Genomic DNA, 19,369 nt, shown 5'->3' with positions numbered 1-19,369 from the left:
GCAAAAACTAACAGATACAACAGTTTCTTCTGTAAGAATGTCCCAAACGTGACCTTTGGGATGTCACATTTTCTGGATTTCGGTGTCCTGGCCCCATAAAGTTAGGCACTGGAGGGCCTCTGCATCTCCTCTAGCATTGCAATTTGTAGAACAATTATTATAATCACTTACACTTCTTTGTGGCCAAATTTCACATGATTCTTTGCTGGTTGATCCCCTTGGAACCAATCACACTGTTTCCTAATCTCTGGTGACAAGTAAAAAGCATTTTCACCTAGAGAGAAATAGAAAAAAAAAACAAAACATATGTCTATCTTTAGGTGGATGTAAATCCCTTGCAAATTAAAATTAATCTGCTAGTGACTTAAAATGAATCACCTAAATATCTGTTGAATTAAGTTTTCCAGACAAGCTAAGTCCCCCTGATTTTAAACATTAAGTCCAATGGTACTTGATCCATAAAACATCAGAAGCCAATATCTTCTATTTGGCAATGTTAGGGTGATTCAGTTAAAGACAATATTTCTTCAGTGTGAAGGAAAGACAGAAATAAAAGAAAACTCAAGTGCAGAGTTTAAGAAGTTCTGAGCTCTTGAACATCAAATGACAACCAAATTACTTCTACTATTGTCTCAATGCTGAGTTTAACAGAACTCTTGTCTCCAGCCCCCAGGGAATAGGGCCCTTGGGAAAACTCACCGCCTCACCTTTGATTTATATTTTCTCCCCTAAAAATTTTGGGCCACAACGCCTCACACACGCGGACGGTGTTCTCACGGACCCGCCCTTTCCCTGGAGCAATGAACTCTCACGTACACCTGTGTGTTCCTACTTCACACGCCTCTCCCCTTTGTGAAATCCCTTCCTGTGACCGGGCTGGGTCGTACCCTGGGCCAGGCTCAGGCAGACAGAGGGATGAATGAAACACTTCTCCAAGGACCATGTGGTCAACTGGGACCACAGACCCGTACATGGGTGACCAACGGGTCGTGTAACAGATGTGGGGAGGGTGGCACCCAGAGAAAGAGAAGCAAGGCGTGGAAATAGAGAGCATTCATGGGCGAGCCAGGGAGACCAGAGGCAGGTTTTGAAGACGAGCGTGGGGATTTGCTGCTAACGCAGAGACGGAGAGCCCTGTGGGGGAGCCACGTCGGCAAAGACCCGAGGATGCCCAAGCGTGTGGCTGGAGGCTCAGCCCAGGTCGGCGTGACCCCTGCCGAAGCTCCCACGGTGCCCCATCAGGACGCACATCTCTCTGTGGCGTGCCAGCAAATTACACCGTGTCGGGAGCCGATCCACTAATGTTGGCTAACTAGGTCACAGCAGGAGAAGATCCACAACTGCTGGTTGACAAAGTCACAGCAAAAGAAGATAGAGTCACCACAGTAAAGACCAACAGCTGCGGGTTGACAAAGTCACCGCAAAGGAAAGGCACAACGATACTTCCCCCTTTAATCTTTTGAATTAATCTGGCCTTATATTCCCCCCTTTTCTGGGTGTGTGCTATTATCTATGGCACAGGGATAATAGTACCGTGCTTTCCCTGTAGATTTGTAGTAATTTCTTTGGAAATGAGACAGAAGGTGTAAGTTCCACAGAAAAGCCTGTAAGCCCCTTGAACTGGGCTCATAAACATAAGAGGCTGGCCATGATATCCCTCATAAAGGGTTAAGTTTGTAGGAGAATTTCTTCTTATTAATCACGTTAGAAAGAATAAAGTTAGAACTTAACTAGTGTATAAATATAGTAAATGAATAAAGTTTAACTAGACATTAGAATCTTAGGTAAAGTGTAGTGGAGTGGCCTGTTGCGTGGCCTTGGATAGGAGTGCAGCTGGCAAGTAAAGAATGTTTTGTTAAAAGACTTGTTTTGTCACTGAAGACAGTCACTGGGCTTTTCTCAGTAAAACATTCTCATAAGATTTTTGTATTTTCCAAGAATAAGGAGAGGAATGTGGTGGGATTCATAGCAGCAATAGCAATTAATGCCTTCTGATATTATGTTGCTGCTAGCTATCTTGCAGGTGCACTCTATGTATCTTTAAGTAAAAATTACTCTTAATACTATGTCAGTTTCTTAAATAGCAAGCCTTTTGTAGTCTTGTGAAAAAAGAATTAGGACACTACATGAACTCAAGGCTATTTGCCTGAGCAAGCGGTGGTCCTTTGCTAGTCCTTGATGATTTCGTCTGCTATCTCTTTCTGCGCCCTTGACTCACAACAACAGTAAAATAGAGTTATTAATTAGTACTAATCTTTTAGAAGTTTGTACCGATATTGTTATTACTATTCAAGTTATTGTATAACTGTACTTTGAATAACTTACCACCTGACTTGTAGCTTATAGATATGAATTAACTGTTATCTGGAAATATGTAACCATAGTGAAACTAAAACAATGATGTATTCAAAATACCATGTGATTGTAACTTAGTGTGTGTGCATAAAAAGTAAAGCTAGACCAGCATTTGGCGGAGATGCCTGGCAGTAAATGCTAACCAGAGAATAAAGAGAAAGAAAAGAATTCGGCTCTCTCACTCGATTTTCGCCGACACCGTCTCCTCCTGTGGGACCCTTGGATCCCCCCCGGGGCTGGACCCCGGCAACACCGTGCATGATAAACAGGTCCCTGGCCCCTCTGCCCGCCTGGCCTGCCAGTTCTCAGGGACCACTGTCTGTGGCTGGGGAGGCGCCCTGTCGAATCTGGCTGAGTGAGCAAGTGAACAGGGGCAGGGTTCCCGTCTGTGTGTCCCGTCACTGCCGACCCTGACGGCTCAAGGTGTGCCCGGGACAGGGCAGGTGTTGGCACCTACTTGTTGAATGAACGAACAAGTCTACGTGGACACACTAGTTGAGTTTACCCACGCCTGTGCTCCCCCACACCCCCGCCCACAGCCTCCCTGAGAGCCCAGGGAGCGGCCTGGAAGAAGTCCCGGCCGGGGTCCAGGGTGCCTGACGCAGGACTCACTGCTGACGAAGGACGGCAGCAGCCTCCCGAAGCGCAGGAGCGTCTCCTCGCTGAGCTCGGCGGACTTGTCCACCAGTTTGAAGAAGACGTCGTTCGGCTCGCTGGCGAAGCTGTACACCTCCTTGACGTTGACCTTCCGGCCGATGCCCAGGATCACGAAGAAGTAGCCCTTGCACTTGGCCTGCAGGATGGCTCTCTGGGCCTCCTGCAGCTGCCGCCCCTGCACGGCCCCCGTCAGCATCAGAACCACGAGCTTCAGGTCCCGGGGGTTGGGCGCGCTCTCAAAGACGCGCTCCACGGTGTAGTCAATGGCCCGGCCCAAGTCCCCGGTTCCCTGCAGCTGGGCCATCCCGTTGCTCAGGACGTCCAGCAGCTTCTCCTTGGAGGTGTAGTTGGTCAGGGAGACATCCACCCGCACGGGTGGCACGCCGGCGTCCCCCACGGACTCGTAGGGCGCCTGCTGCAGCACGGCCACTCTGGCCAAGTGCTGGGAGGCCTGGGGGTCGGGGCTCAGGTCCAGCTGTCTGACCAGGTACCCGATGTACTTCTTCATCTCGCTGAACTGGAACAGAGTGGTGGACTCGGAGCTGTCCAGGAGGAAGGCCATGTCGATGTCCATGTCGCTGCCGGCCGCGCGCCTGTCCCTGAAGGAGGGCCTCCAGTTGCCGAAGCCACAGGACGGGTCAATGTTGCAGATGTCTAGAAATGAAGCATGGCGGACCGTTTACACTATGACTCCCGAAGCAAGATGGGGACACATCAGTCCGCCAGGGCCCTGGGCAGCCAAAACTGTCACAGAACAGAGGAACCTATTTACATCTGTCGACACTGTCAGATTTCCATTCTCGTCATAGGACCGTTACTGAATAAAACAGTCAGTAAGCCAAAACTCTGTTAGTATACTGTGGCATTGGTCTTAAAGAGGAAGGAAAGGAGGGAGGGAGGGAGGGAAGAAGGGGAGAGGAAGGAAGGAAGGAAGGAAGGAAGGAAGGAAGGAAGGAAGGAAGGAAGGAAAGGAGGGAGGGAGGGAGGAAGGGAGGGAAGAAGGAAGTTGGGAAAGAGGGAGGGAGGGAGGGAGGGGAAGGGACAGGAAGGAAGGGGGGATAGAGGGAAGGAGAGAAAGAGAAAGAGGGAGGGAGGGAGGGGAAGGGACAGGAAGGAAGGGGAGGGAAGGGAATGGAAAGACAGAGAAGGAAAGGGATCTGTATTCTAGAAAGTCCCAAAGCCAGATAATTAAAATCTGATAAGAGCAAATTGTAAGCAGAGCCACTTTCTCCTTCGTTATCTACAAAACTCATCATTCCCTACCTAAGGGGAGCTCTGTTTGGGGGTTCCTACTTTAGGTAAATGACTGTGTCATGTCTACACTGCAAATACCAGGCTAATGAATCTTCCTTTCACCCAAGCCCTTCCCACAGATGACGACTATTGGCTCCAACGTCCCCCCGCAGACAGCACGTTCTGCAGTGGCCGTGTGACAGATGTGCCCGCTGGCGAGGCACCTTACCCAAGCAGACGTGACAAGTCAGGACGTTCTTCAAGAAGTCCGTGAGGTCCCTCCTGGCGGGCAGGACAAGCGCGTGGCCCACTGCCGTGTTATTGATCTGGTTCAAACAAAAGAACACGCTGAGTCGGAACAGTCACGGCCAGTAACTACTTGCAAAAGACAGCCAAGGAATAAACCAGAGTCATGTCCGTAAAATGAATTTCCCATCTGACCGATAGCTCCTCGTTTTTTTCCAGAAGGAGGGTGAGGGGAGGCACCGAGTTTAATAGGAAAACATAGGTTTTCTTCCCCCGAGATGAGCTGGGGTGTCAATCCCACGCCTGGCTTCCTGCGGGATCCGCAGCAAAGTTATTAACCTCTCTGGGCCTCAGTCTCCTTGGCTGTAGAATGGGATAATGGTAAGTTCTGTACAGAGTTCTGTTTGAAGGATTGAGTTTGTGAAGGGCCTGGTGTAGCCTCTATGAGATAGTGGGAGCTTAAACAATGACATTATTTTTAGTGATGACAATAATAACAATGGGCAAATGTTAACTCCATTCCTCTCTCTCTTTCTCTCTCTCTCTCCCAGGTCTGGAAAGGGATTTCATGACAAAAACAAGTCATTAAATCATTGCCAGGAGACTTAAAACTCCTGCCCATCACAGCACACCCTCTCTAAGCATTTATTTAGTGAACAATAAAGCTCAACTAACGAATGACTCGCTCATCTTTCGCACTTGCTGAAACAGTGTTGCTTGGAGACTCGGGTGGCTGTGAGTCACTCAGCCCACACCGCGTGCCCCGGACAAGAGCCCGTGGCCGGTGGCCCGAGGGGAGTTCCCCAGCCTACACAGTGCTCTGCGCTCTAACTGGCCTGAGGTTTGGCGGAATTGACCCTGAGAAACGGCAGCGGTGACCAGCGCTGCCTCTCGCTGACCCAGGCGGCGGGAGAACCAGAGACAATCCAGTTTGGAAGGGACAGCGTTGGAGCCCGTCTCAACCCCGCCTCGTCCTGTACAGGTGAGACATCAGAGCCACGGAGGGGGGAGGTGACGCGCCCTTGTCACCATGAGAGACTCAAGGCTAGATGGCGGGCAGACCGGCCATGGAGCTCAGGCCTCCTCACGCCTGGTCCCCCTCTCCCTTCTGGCCGTCATCCACCCCTCTTGAACCGTCAGCCCAGAATGTGCACTCCGTGAATATTAATGGATGAAGAATCACAACTAAACAAGTTGTTTAAGCAAATAACAGGGAGCACTTCTCCCTGCCCCAGGAGGACCCTTGGGTGCCAGTCGGGTGCAATAAGGTTTGAACGCAAGGGCGTTGCAGTCACAGATGTTTGGGGACCTCACTAGGAGACGGGAGACCTCCCGGGTCACCCTGGGAGAGTCTCTTCCCCCACGTGAGGACGTGCCCTTGGATCTAGTGCCAAAGCCAGAGGCTGGAGTCAGACCACCTCCTCCAGGACCTTCTAGGAACTCTGGGTCGTGGGCACTTCCTGGAGGGCCCGGGTGTGCCCAAGAACCTTCTCAGAGCCCGAGAAGGGGAGCAGGAGGCGTCCCCAGGGTGCAGGGCACGGACCTGCAAAGCGTTGACCAGCTGCCGGTCCTCCTGGCTGGTGAGGAACAGGGGCGTGATCCCGGCGTCTGACAGCTTCAGCACGGCTTCCCGGAGCTGGGCGGACATCCTCGTGGGCTTGTTGCTGAAGAAGACAGCCACCTTCCGCATCAGGAACCCGTTCCTCACGCGCTTAAATGTGTTCCTGGCCACGAACGACATGGCGGCCTCCAGGCTCTGCTGCTTGGATGTCAGGGCCACCTGCAGGTTCTTGATCCTGTCCAGGAGGACGGACTTCTTCTTGGAGTCGGCAAACCGGATCTCCGTGGTCACCTCGTTGTTATAGGTGACCACGGCCACGCGGGCCCCCCGCGGGCAGTTGCTCTCTGCAATGGTCAGGTCGCCCACGATCTTCAAGACCACGTCCCTCATCCGGCTGAACGTGTCCTGGGTGACCCCCTCCGAGGTGTCCAGAGCGAAGGCCAGCTCCGTCGGGAAGACGGGGCATTCCAGGGGTCCTGGGAAGGGGTGGGGGTGGGTGGGGGTTTCAAAGACAGGCTTTACTTACTGGGAAAAAGGGGCCTTCTTCCTTCCAGAAGGAGGTCACACAATCGGATCAACTTACCATAGCAGCAAGCTGGGAAGGAAACAGAGGAAAGAGAACGTCACATCCACCGGGTAAAAATTTTATAGGGCATCTTGGAGCTCAATCTATGCTCCCTGGAGCTTTAGCACAAGGGCATGCCCTTGCTGATCAAGTACTCAAAACAAGATTATTGGAGCAACCATGATAGATCAAGCCATTCAGTCTCATGCTATTCATCACCAGAACACTGCAGCCCTGCGTAAACAGTTTCAACTCTCTCAGGAGGCAGCACGGCAGATTGTTAAATCCTGCCCAGAGTGCCTTTGCTACAATCTGTCCCCTCATTTGGAGTTAATCCTCGAGGACTCCTACCCCAGGGTAACTTTGACTAATGGATGTTACTCACATACCCTCATCTGGCAAACAATCCTTTGTCCATGTTACAGTGGATACTTATTCTGGATTTATGTCACATGCACACATGAGAACATGTCACCGACGGAGACAGTCATGTACTTACGGCATTTGTCTTTGATGCTCTGGATGAGGGCACATTGCTGTGACGGGAAGGAAAGAAGAAGGCGTGAGGACAGCAGACAAAGGACTTACGGGTGATGATTTGTGCCGCACGCACGCAACTTACATCGATCGAGTCGCCTCTGTTGCCTTTGGTGCCCTGAAAAACAAGGACGGAGGGGCTGACGGATGGGATGTACACCACAGGGGACAGTCCCTGGGTCCACAGAAGTGTGGTGGAAGAAGCAGAGGCGGACCTTGGCTGGCCTGACTCTCCTTAGGAATTTGACTTCGCTGCTCAAAGAGCAATGGGGAGGGGAGACTTGGAGGATAGAACGTGTGTCCCCTGTGAGGTGAAGGACTCCACACCCTGAACACCCAGAGGCTCACTGCAAATCCACATCTGAGCGTGAGGCCAACACTACTCTCCCCGAGAGAAGAAAAGCTCCTTCCACCTCCTGGCTCCGTCCACCCGGTCACAGGAGGACAGTCACTTAGCTGACCGTCAGCTCCAGGTCGAACGCACTCTGGCTGGTTCTACTCAGGGAGGGACCCTCAGCGGCCCTCAGTATCTCATCCCGGCAATGTGTCCACCCTGACGGTCAGGCGGTCTCCCCGGGGACCACTCGGGCGGGCGTCCCTGACGTATTGATCATCCGTTCAATGCTTCAGACAGTTGAACACCTGACTCACTCAACCTTCTTCTCCAGGGTTCACCCCGTCTCCAGTCCTGAATTAACCTTTTCTCTAAGGTGGGACTTTCCATTCCTGAGTTCTTGTCCCACTCTTCCTCGAACCTCATTACTTCCGGTGTAAGGAGACAGTAGAGGGGGAAGTTCAAGTAAGGAAACAAAGCAGTTAGTAATGAGGAGGTTCAATGGGGAGGGGTACAGAGGGGCGCCCTCCAGGCTCCAGGCGGCCAGGAGAGGAACGGGTTCTGGTCACGAATCAGTAGCTTGCTTTGCTAAGGGGGGATGTACAGACCCAAGGATGCAGTCCCCAAACTAACGTAACTGTCGTCCTCCCACAAGACGCAATCGAGAGCTACTGAGCTGTGGTCTCTTCTCTGCCCCCTATGCAAGCCTCAAACAAGGAAACCACAGCAGGGAATTACAGAAGGAAATTGCATCACGCCCTAGACGACAGTAGAGTGCCACGTGGTCAACAGCTCTTTTCCCCCTTGTGGCAGCAGGAGAAAAGGGGTTAAAAGCACACAAGCAACAAGAAGAGCAGAGACGCAGCGCCCCTTCTCCATGAGAAGGAGACGGTGGAGAGTTTTCAGGGGCCCTGTGTAAGGCACCCAGCCCGCGGGCAGCCGGATCGGAATCGGTTGGTACTTACAGGTGGTCCTGGGTAACCAGGGTCTCCCTTCTGTCCAGCTGCCCCCGGAGGTCCTGAATTTCCCTGCGAGGGACAGAACGAGTGTTGCTCAATTGTGGCGAAAGAAAGAAAATGCGCAATGCCTGCAGCTGGAAAGGCTGGTAGAGGTGTTCTAACCCAGCGTCACCGCGAGAAAGGTCTCACTTTCTCGTGTCTCCAACGTCCCCACATAGGGACAAGCGGCTTTCACAACGCTGACGTGTGCCTCCCCCTCCTACACTCTCTTGCAGGTTAAGAACCACCAGGGAAACTATCCGTGAATGCACAGGGAACCAGTAACTGATCTCACTCATGTGAGATCACTGTTTGGCGAGGTGACCAAGCCAATGTTTTTAAACCCCACCTTGAGTAGTAACCGCTCTAATTTGACCATCTTCACTGAGCAGATTCACAGGACAGTTACAGTGATTTTTCACTATGTTTTATGCTAAAAATAACTGTTGGGAAACTCTTCCCCGTCTCTCGACCACAGCTGGCTAAGTCGAGACTCAGTGCAGTCTTAAGAGGGTGAGCAGACATCCACAGGAGAGGGTAATGCAGAAGGAAGGAGCAGTGGCGTGGGGAAGAGCCGTCCAGGCGGCGTGGGAGGCCAGGAGCCCGTGGTCTGAGCCCGGGACCCTCACGAGCACGGCATGCACCTCACAGAACCCTTTGCTTCACCGTCCGGTGGGCAAGACCAACTCTGACCACACAGACTTCTGACATTACTGCTTCTGACACTCGAGTCCCCTGGCGCCATGCTGGGAGTGGACCGTGGACCAGTGACCCTCGAGATGTGTTAGAGGGAGGAGCTCTTGGGGTCTCCCCATAAAAAACAAAATACACAGACACAGCCCCAGGGGGTCCTGAAAACTCTGGTCTCCAGGATTCCTTTCCTTGCGCCCCACAGGATGGGCCAGGTTGCAGGTGTGGAAAGATAATGTTCACAGAAGCAGGGGGAGCAGGAGGGTCCGGTCACCCTACCACGCGTGTCCTCGTTCCCGCTGCAGCCACGGTGCCGGCACACTTACCCTTCGGCCTCGGATGCCTTTGGGTCCTGCTGCACCCCCTCCGCCCGGTTCGCCAGAGGCACCCTGAGAAGAGAGCCAGGACGCGGCACGTGAAGCTCTGGAACGGAAGGTCTAGCCCACGGTGTCTGGTCAGGGGGCACCCGGACCTCACTTCCCAGGGCGGCCACCGGGCTAACTTTGACCGGTGTTTCCTCCGGTTCCCTAATGCCTTTGTGCTGTTGGCAGACTCAGCCCCGGTTCACTGAACCAGTTATGAGAAGACCATGTGGACAGAGCATTTTCAGGTTTACAGAGTATTTTACGGCAGTGCCGTGTCACGCACCATGACAAGTGCATGTCGTCACCTCCGTTTGCCAGATGAAGGAGCATCTTAGAGAGAGTGGGGCCTTCCCCAAGGTCACTCGGTTCGTAAGTGGCTGACCCAAGACCAGAACCAAGTGACTCTCTCTGCAGCCCACGGACACACCAGACTCACCCTAAAACAATGATGATGTTTTGTTTTTTTTGTGTGTGTGTGTTTTTTTTTTACCACCAGAGGAATATTTACCTTCGGACCTGGGTACCCAGGAAATCCTCTTTCGCCCTAAAAAAAAAAAAAAAAAAGATAAATAATGACTTACAATTTGATCTCCCTTTCAATTCATCTAAAATAAATTAATCCCGGAGCAGAAAAATAATATACGCATCCATCGCGTCATCACGAGACAAACGTTCCCAGCAGGACGGTGGGATTCTGAGCGGGGGGTCCCCTGGACGCGCAACACGGTGGGAGCACACACCTTTTTGCCCTTGCGCCCTTCGCCGCCGATGCCGTCTCGCCCGTCATCTCCCTGGTTGCGGAAAAACAGCGTCACCGCGGGCCCGCCGTGCTGGGCACGCCGCACCCACCTCTGTCTACAGCCCTGAGCAGAGGGGCCCCGGGTCCCTGAAATGTTCCTGGATCGAGGAAGAGGTCCTGTTCCTGCCCCATCCTCCTCCAGGGGGTAAATCGGACCGTGTCTGTAGGAGGGTGGGCGTAAAGGACTCCTTCGGCCAGTGGTACTGGTGGACTGCCAACTTGAAGGATTACCACCAGCTGTTGGTAAAGACACCGGCCCTTGGAGATGGAATCAAAGATTCCTTGAACCTGGGAATCTTAAGAGTTAGAAGGATGCTGGAAGGTCAGTCACCCTGATTCTGTGCATCTATGAGGCTTTGATTCTACTTCAGACCCAAACCCTCATTCAGACTCAGTCCCTCATTTCCTCCCCCCGCACCCCTTCCCACCACGCAGGTCATGCCCTGAGACTTCCTTCTTCCCAAACACCCCCTTGCGGGACTCTCCGATCTGTCCCTGTCACCGTCTGTCTCATGGGGGCCTTTCAGAACTGGGCTCAGTTACTTCAAAAGCACCAGAAGAATTAGAGTGAAATGCGCGGCAATGTCTCTAAAACATACAGGGAATGTGCCGCTTGGCTCATCCACAGCTCTCAACGCTCAACGTGCATCAACAGCTAAAGAGCCACTGCCCTCCGACGGATGGAAACAGAATCAGGAAGAGATTTTCTTCAATGGTTTGAAGAGATTTTAAGTTTGATTCCCCCCCCCCCCTGTTTTTGAAACAATGATGAACAAGAATGGATTTAAAAAAACAAAAACAAAAACAAAAACAAAACCTTCAGGTAGCTGTAGAGAAGTGACGTACACAAGAAAAATATTTTAAAGCATTAGGCTTATAAGTCAGATCGACCTGGTCGGTTTATATAGTTTTTAGGTTGACTGACTTAGTTTAGAAAAATTCCCAATGTTCTGTAGATTTTATTTTGTATAGAAATAGACCATATTTCCCCATGTATAAGATGCACCTTTTTTGGAAGAATTTGGAGTCTAAAGACTGGGTGCGTCTTATACAGAGGTTGTAGACTTTTTTACTTGCATTTCCCGTGTTTTCACGCTTGTTTCTGCGCTCATTGTTGAAGACAGTGATTTGTCAACAGACACAGCTCATGGAAGGGAGTTTTGACGGTGATGAGGAGTGGTATAAATTTTATGATGAATAAAACTTGAGTTCAATAACTTTATGTAACTTTTTTTTTTTCAAATTCCAGGCCCCAAAATTAAGGTGCTTCTGATACACGGGAGCATCTTATCCATGAGGAAATACAGTATCCTCCACGATTATTGTGAGTGGGCAGTTAGATAATTTAAAATAACATTTAAAAAAAAAAGAGGGAGTTATCAAGGTAATCGTTTCTATTCCTGGAATGTATCATTCAAAGGAAACTGTTTTAATCTGGGCTGAGACCTCACCAAACCCAATTCCATTTTAACCCGAAGACCTCAATTTCTTTGCAGAAAAGCTCTGTCACGTCAGCCCCCGAAGCACTCGTAAGACCGAAGACGAGGGTGTTTGGAGCTTCAGGAAGCCGACACTTTCAAATCACCCCTCCCCCAAAAAACTATGGGAAAAACAGTCTTTCCCCACTTGGCCTCTCCCAGTGAAACAAAGCGCATTCTGAAATTCACTTGCTGACCCTAAGCTGCAGGTTCCTCTCTTTCAGTCACGTCCCCAACGATGGGAGAAGCACCTCTCATCTGACTTCTATTCGGGAGGAACCTAATTTGCCACGAGAACGGCGAGCCCAGCACGAGACCCCGTCTCCCCTCCCCGCGTCCTGGATGGATCGTGGAAGAGCACCAACCACGTGCTCTGATCTTACCGTCTCCCCGCGGGGCCCCCGGTTCCCGAGTCCTCCCTTCGGCCCCGGTTCTCCAGGCTCGCCCTGCGCAGGAGAAACAAGGCTGAGACCCCTGAGGGTCGAGACCCGGTGGGAAAGTGACTCCCAGCCCTGTCGTCCTAGGTGACACCCATGTCAAGTTCACCTTCCAGATTTTGATTAAAAATGGTTTCCTCGATGTCAAGTTTCATGACCGTGACAGAGAGAGAGAGAGACAGAGAGAGAGAGAGAGAGGAGAGAGAGAGAGAGAGAGAAAGAGAGAGAATCCAGAAAGATGCCAGGAGAGTCTGTGGACACTGATATCAACAAGAAGCATCATGAAAATTCGGGGTTCACAAGAACACATTCCCTTCGAAAAGGTGACGATAAGTAGTGGCTTTTCTCCGGGCTTATAGCAAGCAGGTCCTCAGAGAGCCCTGGGGGAATAAGCGAGCTGCTGGTACCCAGAAAGGCCAGGGCTCTTGGATCAGCCTGATGCGGCCGGCAGAGCAGCTGTGCACCGCCAGGATCCGAACAGCGTGTGCCTGTGCCATCCTGAGGGTGTCTGATGCCCCGTCTGTCCTGATGGCTGTGAGCACGCTGAAGGGGGTCCCGCGCCACGGCCCAAGCAGATCAGACCACCCGCAGCTGCGGGCGGGTCCCAGCTACAAGGAAGCCAGCCCCTCCTCCAGGAAGGGACAGGGATCTGCCAGCCAAGCGGACTCTCTCCAGGGGAGCCGGGGGTGGGAAAGACCAGAGGGGAGGCGAAAGGACATGCAAATTAAGCCGGTGGGCAATTTGGCAAATGAGGGAGGGGCCGCCTGGGAGCCACCCTGGGCTTGACCCCCCCAGGAAACAGGCTCAGCCTTCCTTCATCATGACAAACCTTTCTTCCCAGAGGACCGGTTCTGCCGCGCTCTCCCGGGACACCTGCGGTCCCTCCGCTCCCCTGGGATGGAGGAGAGGCATGTCAGTGAGATGCCCACCCTCCGAGCCTCAGTGTCCACATCCCGCCTCTTCCCCGTGTCCCCGGAGGTCAGAGCTGCAGGACCCAGTGTCACACGCGGCGCTGGAGACCCCAACCACAACTGTGCGGGCGGCTTGCGCGATCCAAAATACCACCGTGACGCTCAGGCCGGTTTGCACAAACGTCCGCCCGATGCAGTTTTCGGTGTGCACACTTTTCCTGAGCCCCAAGTCGAGGACAAGCACCCAGCTTCCCTGTGACTTCTGTCCTGCTGCCTTGCCGCACCTCCGCCGTGACACCTGAGTGCACAGGTGTGGAGACCTGTGTGCACGTATCCGTTGAAGGGACGAGGGAATCGCTCTTCCTGCGTGTGGCACCCAGCCCCTGGAGCCCGGGAGTGACCCCCACGGCCGTGGCAAGAACCCAGACGGCCACGGCTCTCCGTCACTGGTAACGACGTCCAGCGCTCTGCCTCACCTCCGTTCCATCTTAAATGCTTGATGGATCGGAGCTAAATTAACCGCTGGGAGGGAATAAGCTTAAAAACTAGGTAAGGTTTCAACTTCGTAGCAGACGTCCCCCCTTCCGCTGTGAGTGCGTCTGTGTCCTCAGGGAGCAATAGGCCGGTTCGTGCGTTGCCAGGGTTGAGTCATTGTTATTTTCTGTAACAAACGGCGGACGGCCCCACAACCCCCTATGGTACAGGAGGGACAGCAGGTGCGTGGGACGCCTGGTCCAGGCGCGGCCGTCCCCGCACGTCCGCCCGTCGTCCCTGACAGCCCAGGGATGTCAAGTCTGCGGCCACAGCAGCTTTAAGGAACGTCTTCCGTGCCGACCTTGAGCGCAGAACATCTAGCTCCACAAAAGTATCCAGCCAGCTTCAGAGCCGCCCCCCAGGGCGCGACAGTGAGACGCTGTGTCATCGTCCGAGCGTGTCCGTAGATGAGTTAGAGTGCACGCAGTTCCGGGCTGAGACCCCGGGGGCCAGGCACATCCTGCCTCCGCTGCCCTCAGCTGGGAGCAGCCCTGGGACTCGGGAGGCCCGGCAGCACCAAGAAAACGGGGCTCTGGGAAGGGCCCTGGCCGGTTGGCTCAGCGGTAGAGCGTCGGCCTGGCGTGCGGGGGACCCGGGTTCGATTCCCGGCCAGGGCACATAGGAGAAGCGCCCATTTGCTTCTCCACCCCCGCCCCCCCCTCCTTCCTCTCTGTCTCTCTCTTCCCCTCCCGCAGCCAAGGCTCCATTGGAGCAAAGATGGCCCGGGCGCTGGGGATGGCTCCTTGGCCTCTGCCCCAGGCGCTGGAGTGGCTCTGGTCGCCGCAGAGCGACCCCCCCCCCGGAGGGGCAGAGCATTGCCCCCTGGTGGGCAGAGCATCACCCCTGGTGGGCGTGCCAGGTCGATCCCGGTTGGGCGCATGCGGGAGTCTGTCTGACTGTCTCTCCCCATTTCCAGCTTCAGAAAAATACAAAAAAAAAAAAAAAAAGAAAACGGGGCTCTGACTTCCTCACGCAAACTGGCTGCGGGGACGGAGGTCGACCCAGGGTCTGCATCAGCACAGAGCCGGGCGAGGGGGAAGGTCTGTCCTCAGCAACACCAGCCACGAAACCCCAGCCTGCTCGCCCCCCCCCCCCGCTATCCACTTAGCCACCCAGAGGGGTGGGGTGAGACGAACTTACCCGAGGTCCAGAAATGCCTTGCTCACCCATCAGGCCCGGAGGACCGGTGGGACCAGCTGGACCCTGAAGGAGGAAAAGGCCCAGATCAGTGCTGTGTCCAGGTGACCAACGCTCCCGGAGGAAGCTCAGGGTGACATCCACACCCTCCACAGAGCCAGAACCTCCCCCATGCGGCCAAAGAGGCCACCAGAGACCACACTTCCAGCTCCGCTGTAGGAATAGCGGCCCCAGCCCAGAACACGAGTGGAAAAGATGGGTTTTAGAAAGCCCGAATCTGTACACCATGTTCACAGCCTCCAAACGGTGGACACTACCCACCCGAGTGTCCGGCGACCCACGAGCGGATAAGTAAGCTAGGGGTCTAGCCACATCATGGAGTACTATGCAGCCGTGAAAATGACCGAAGCCCTATACATTCTACAGCACGGAGAACCTCAGAAACATGACGCTAAGTGAAAGAAACCAGGCACCAAAGGCCACCTGCTCAAATGATTGCATTTATCTGAAACGTCCAAAACAGGCAAAGCCATAAAGACAGGCAGGAAAGGAGCTGGGGGCGGGGGGAGGGGAGACGAGGAGTGACTATATAATGGGGGCAGGGGTCTCTGTGGGGGATGATGAACATGTTCTGCAACTGAACGGAGGGCATGGCTGAGCAACACCGTGAATGGACCACATGCCCCAGAACTGTTCACTTCAAACGATCGATGCTGTGTTCAATTTTGTAAAGTTGACTGTCACCTTCGTTTTTAAAAACAATACCAGAGTGTCTGGGGAAACAGCACAAGGCACGCAATCCACCCCCCATCGTGCCCCCCCCCCCGGGATACTGACCTGCGCACCTCTGGTCCCCTGCTCGCCCGGGGAGCCCGGCTGGCCCGGACCACCCTTGTTGCCCTAGAAAGAAGAGAGACAAGATGCAGGGAGGGGTCGGGGGGGGGGTCATCCCAACGTCAGCTCTCTGTTGTGCAGTCACGTTGGGACGAGGGGACTGGGGAACTGTCCCAGCTCTACGAGGGGCGGGGCGATCAAAGACGCTGACCAGCTAACGCTGGGGTGAGACCTTTAACACGCTGGACTAGCACCATTGTTTGCTCCTCTGGCCTCACCCGTTCCGCAGAATGGCTTTGGGAAATAAGTATGTCCTCTCACCCAAACCGGCACAGCACAGGTGAGAAGGCTGACACTCCCAGACGCGGCGACTCGCTCATGACCAAATAAGGGGGCACATTGTGGACGAGAGGTGCCCTGGAACTGTCCCCTCGATCTTTCCCCCCTCTAACCCCCTCCCCGCCCTGTCCCCACAGCTAATCATTGTCACCAGTCTGTTAGGAGAGGCTGAATTTAGGGACATGGCTGCTGACTGAGCCACAGGACACGAGGACAGTCCCCAGGAGGGCACGGTGAACACCAGTGTGACTGCAGAGAAGAGGCACCGACGCTGAGCCTTACCTTAGTTCCCGCGGGTCCCCTTCGGCCGTAACCGCCCTGTGGGAGGAGTCACACCAACAGTGAGGACTCGCAGAACGGAGCCCGGGAGCTCTGTGCGACTCCCCCGGACCCCCGCACGGTCACCCGCCACCCACTGTGAGCTGGACCCTGTCAGCCCTGAGAAAGACAGACACCCTCCCGCCTGCCTCATCCCGGTCAAGTCTGCTCCTCGGCTGCCCCGTTCTGTCCCCCAAACGGAAGTTTTGAGAATTGCTCGAATTGCTCCGGGCCCGCCAAGCCAAACAAGGACGCCCTCCCTGCTCACACCGTCCCAGCAGACGTCAAATAAGGCGTGTGGAACGGGAAGGTCAAGCTGTCTGTTTTCCTACCCGTTTTCCCAACTGTAGGGAGAAGCCATGAAATGTGTTCACTATAATGGAAGGAAGTCCCAGACTCTCCACGCCCCGTGGGCCAAACACAACGCGTCCTCAGCTGAGTAAGTATCCGGGCACGCCCACGTGAACCTGGACGCCCGGGGAAGAGCTTTACCGGGGTTCACGTCTTGGCCGCGTACCCCCTCCATGCTCCAGAGGTGACCCCAGTGCACAGAGACGTGGGCTCACTGCCCCAGTAATCCCCCGATTCCCATGTTGCCGTGCCCCCCCCCCCACTTGGGTGGAAAGGTGTGGGATGGGGACCCGTGAATGTCCCGGATACATCTGTGCCAGGTTGGAGCTGGTGTTTTGGAGACGATTAACAACCAGCGGCCACTGGGCTCGGCCCATTGCTGCATCAACCCAAGGACCACACTCTCCACTCCCAACAGCCCGGTCCAGGGAGCTCCTGGGGCGACCACTCTGCTATCATGCACCACGGTGGCAGCTTCTGTCATGGAAGACCGTGGCCTCCTTCCATGGACGACACACGGACAGGTGGGGGAAGGGCCTGGTCATTCCTGCACAGAGTAACAACCGGCTGGCCCCTCCTAGAGGAGACAGCCTAGACTCGGGTGGCCAGCGGCCAACAGGGCTCAGTGATTCGTTGCTCCGGCCAGAAGTGGCCTGTGGAGGCTCTGAAGGGGTTGACGTGAGGAGGTAGGTAGCCCAGCAGAAGGACACACAGTCGGGCCCCTAGGGAAGGAGGAGGCCATTGCTCCAGGCCGCACTCTGCCGCAGAGGAGACCCCCGAGCCCACGAGAGCCTTGACCTAGGTTCCCAGGTGCGCACAGAATTCAGAGGAATGGATCGTGTGCAGGGCTGCAGTTCAGGAGAACAAGCGGCAGCCCCGCCCACAGCCCGAGCTGCGCAGCACGTGATAAACAGCCCCGCCCACAGACCGTGATCAACAGCCCCGCCCACAGACCCAGCCGCGCTGCACGTTTCAACAGTCCAGCCTCCCCTCGCTGCTCTGTCCTGATAGAGCTCACAGCATCATTCACGAGTGACACTCAGAACTTTGAAGGCGGCACTTCCAAATAGTGAGCCTTCGTCTGCGTTTTAAAAGAGAAACTATGCCCACGGCCTCTCCCATGATGACGGAGGGACGAGAGTCAACTCTTGTAAAAATGCCCTCATGTGGCCCTAGCCGGTTGGCTCAGCGGTAGAGCGTCGGCCTGGCGTGCGGGGGACCAGGGTTCGATTCCCGGCCAGGGCACATAGGAGAGGCGCCCATTTGCTTCTCCACCCCCTTCTCCTTCCTCTCTCTCTCTTCCCCTCCCGCAGCCAAGGCTTGGAGCAAAGATGGCCCGGGTGCTGGGGATGGCTCCTTGGCCTCTGCCCCAGGTGCTAGAGTGACTCTGGTCACGGCAGAGCGACGCCCTGGAGGGGCAGAGCATCCCCCCCTGGTGGGCAGAGCGTCGCCCCTGGTGGGCGTGCCGGGTGGATCCCGGTCGGGTGCATGTGGGAGTCTGTCTGACTGTCTCTCCCCATTTCCAGCTTCAGAAAAATGCAAAAAAAAAAAAAAAACGCCCTCATGTCGGTGTGCTCCCTCCAAAGCCTCACCAGGGACTGTCGCTGCCACCGAGGAACAACAGCTGAGGGTGGCCCGTTCTTGGCCGCACAACCCCAGCCGGTTTCTGAGCAGAGACAGGTCCTGGGCACCCACCAGCATCTTGAACTGCCTGCACCCCCCCCCCCAGCCCCAAGGATCAGATTCCAGACCACGCCTCCCCGTGCGAGGGACCAATTTCTCCGCGCTCCCAGTACCCCTGGGCCCCGGACGCTGTCCAATGACCCCACACCCCTTTGCCTTAAGGTACCAACTCATCAACAAGAACGCAAAGGCTGAGCTACTCTGCAACCAACGTTCCTGAAATGTCTGAAAAAGCCTTTGCGAGAGGCAGTTCCCTAGGAAACGGAACTTAATTTCATTGCTGGAGTTCCCACAGTGTACACACACACACACACACACACACGCGCGCACACACACTGCCAGCCATAAAACCAACACCGAGTACAGGACCCCCATCAGCCGTCCTGGCCCGCGTTCCTGCACTTCCCCCGGATTCATGTTTCATTTGGATTTTTAAAATATTTCGTGGGATAAAAACGGGCCAAATGTTTGAAAGCAGTAAAGACAGTCCTTTTAAAAGTGTGTCTATTCAGTATGATTTTGGGGAGGAGAAGGGCTGGCTGGGGGAAGGAGAAGAGACGGGCCCCCGGAGCAGATGGAGCGAATGAGAGATTTCTGTAAGCAGCAAGACTTGGGTGACTCTAATTCCAGAAATCCCCTGGCGTTCCCCGGAAAGAGGTGGCCCAGGCACTGGGGCCCCGGGCACTGTCTGGGGTTTAAGGCGGTGCTTGTGAACAGCTAACATGGGGGGGGGGGAGCCCGCCACCGCTCTAAGGGGCACTCACGTCCTTCCCAGGATCTCCGGGCCTTCCAGGCGCCCCGTCTCTCCCAGGGAGACCCTGGTGTGGGAAAGAAAATCGGCATGAGATTCCCATCTTCAGAGAAGAAAGTCAAACTGTCAAACTCCGCAGCAGCGCCCAAGACACCGCGGGCAACGGAAACGGGATCAATACCCACAAGGAGGCCGGACACCGCGTGCACGGACACCCCACGCTCAGGCGGCGCGGCCCCACCCGCACAAGCCTCAG

General features: G+C 54.6%; 1 protein-coding gene across 3 annotated transcripts in view; it reads right to left on the bottom strand.

The window, feature by feature from the left end:
- Window positions 1-19,369, bottom strand: part of COL6A3 (collagen type VI alpha 3 chain) — an 88,995-nt gene that overhangs the window by 15,407 nt on the left and 54,219 nt on the right. For all 3 annotated transcript variants that reach the window (XM_066278857.1, XM_066278855.1, XM_066278856.1), the window contains 17 exons: window positions 19,127-19,180; window positions 16,293-16,328; window positions 15,675-15,737; window positions 14,841-14,903; window positions 13,085-13,147; window positions 12,202-12,264; window positions 10,282-10,332; window positions 10,050-10,085; window positions 9,503-9,565; window positions 8,454-8,516; window positions 7,240-7,272; window positions 7,117-7,153; window positions 6,636-6,647; window positions 6,035-6,528; window positions 4,475-4,571; window positions 2,968-3,666; window positions 172-274 (listed from right to left, as the gene is read on the bottom strand). In XM_066278857.1, the coding sequence (XP_066134954.1) occupies window positions 172-274; window positions 2,968-3,666; window positions 4,475-4,571; window positions 6,035-6,528; window positions 6,636-6,647; window positions 7,117-7,153; window positions 7,240-7,272; window positions 8,454-8,516; window positions 9,503-9,565; window positions 10,050-10,085; window positions 10,282-10,332; window positions 12,202-12,264; window positions 13,085-13,147; window positions 14,841-14,903; window positions 15,675-15,737; window positions 16,293-16,328; window positions 19,127-19,180 (2,030 nt within the window). The remainder of the gene's footprint in view (window positions 1-171; window positions 275-2,967; window positions 3,667-4,474; window positions 4,572-6,034; window positions 6,529-6,635; window positions 6,648-7,116; window positions 7,154-7,239; window positions 7,273-8,453; window positions 8,517-9,502; window positions 9,566-10,049; window positions 10,086-10,281; window positions 10,333-12,201; window positions 12,265-13,084; window positions 13,148-14,840; window positions 14,904-15,674; window positions 15,738-16,292; window positions 16,329-19,126; window positions 19,181-19,369) is intronic.

Source organism: Saccopteryx bilineata, chromosome 5 (genome assembly GCF_036850765.1).
Source record: "Saccopteryx bilineata isolate mSacBil1 chromosome 5, mSacBil1_pri_phased_curated, whole genome shotgun sequence".
NCBI lineage: Eukaryota > Metazoa > Chordata > Mammalia > Chiroptera > Emballonuridae > Saccopteryx > Saccopteryx bilineata.
Note: the sequence above shows the minus strand (reverse complement) of the source record. Positions and strands in the feature narration are given on the sequence as shown.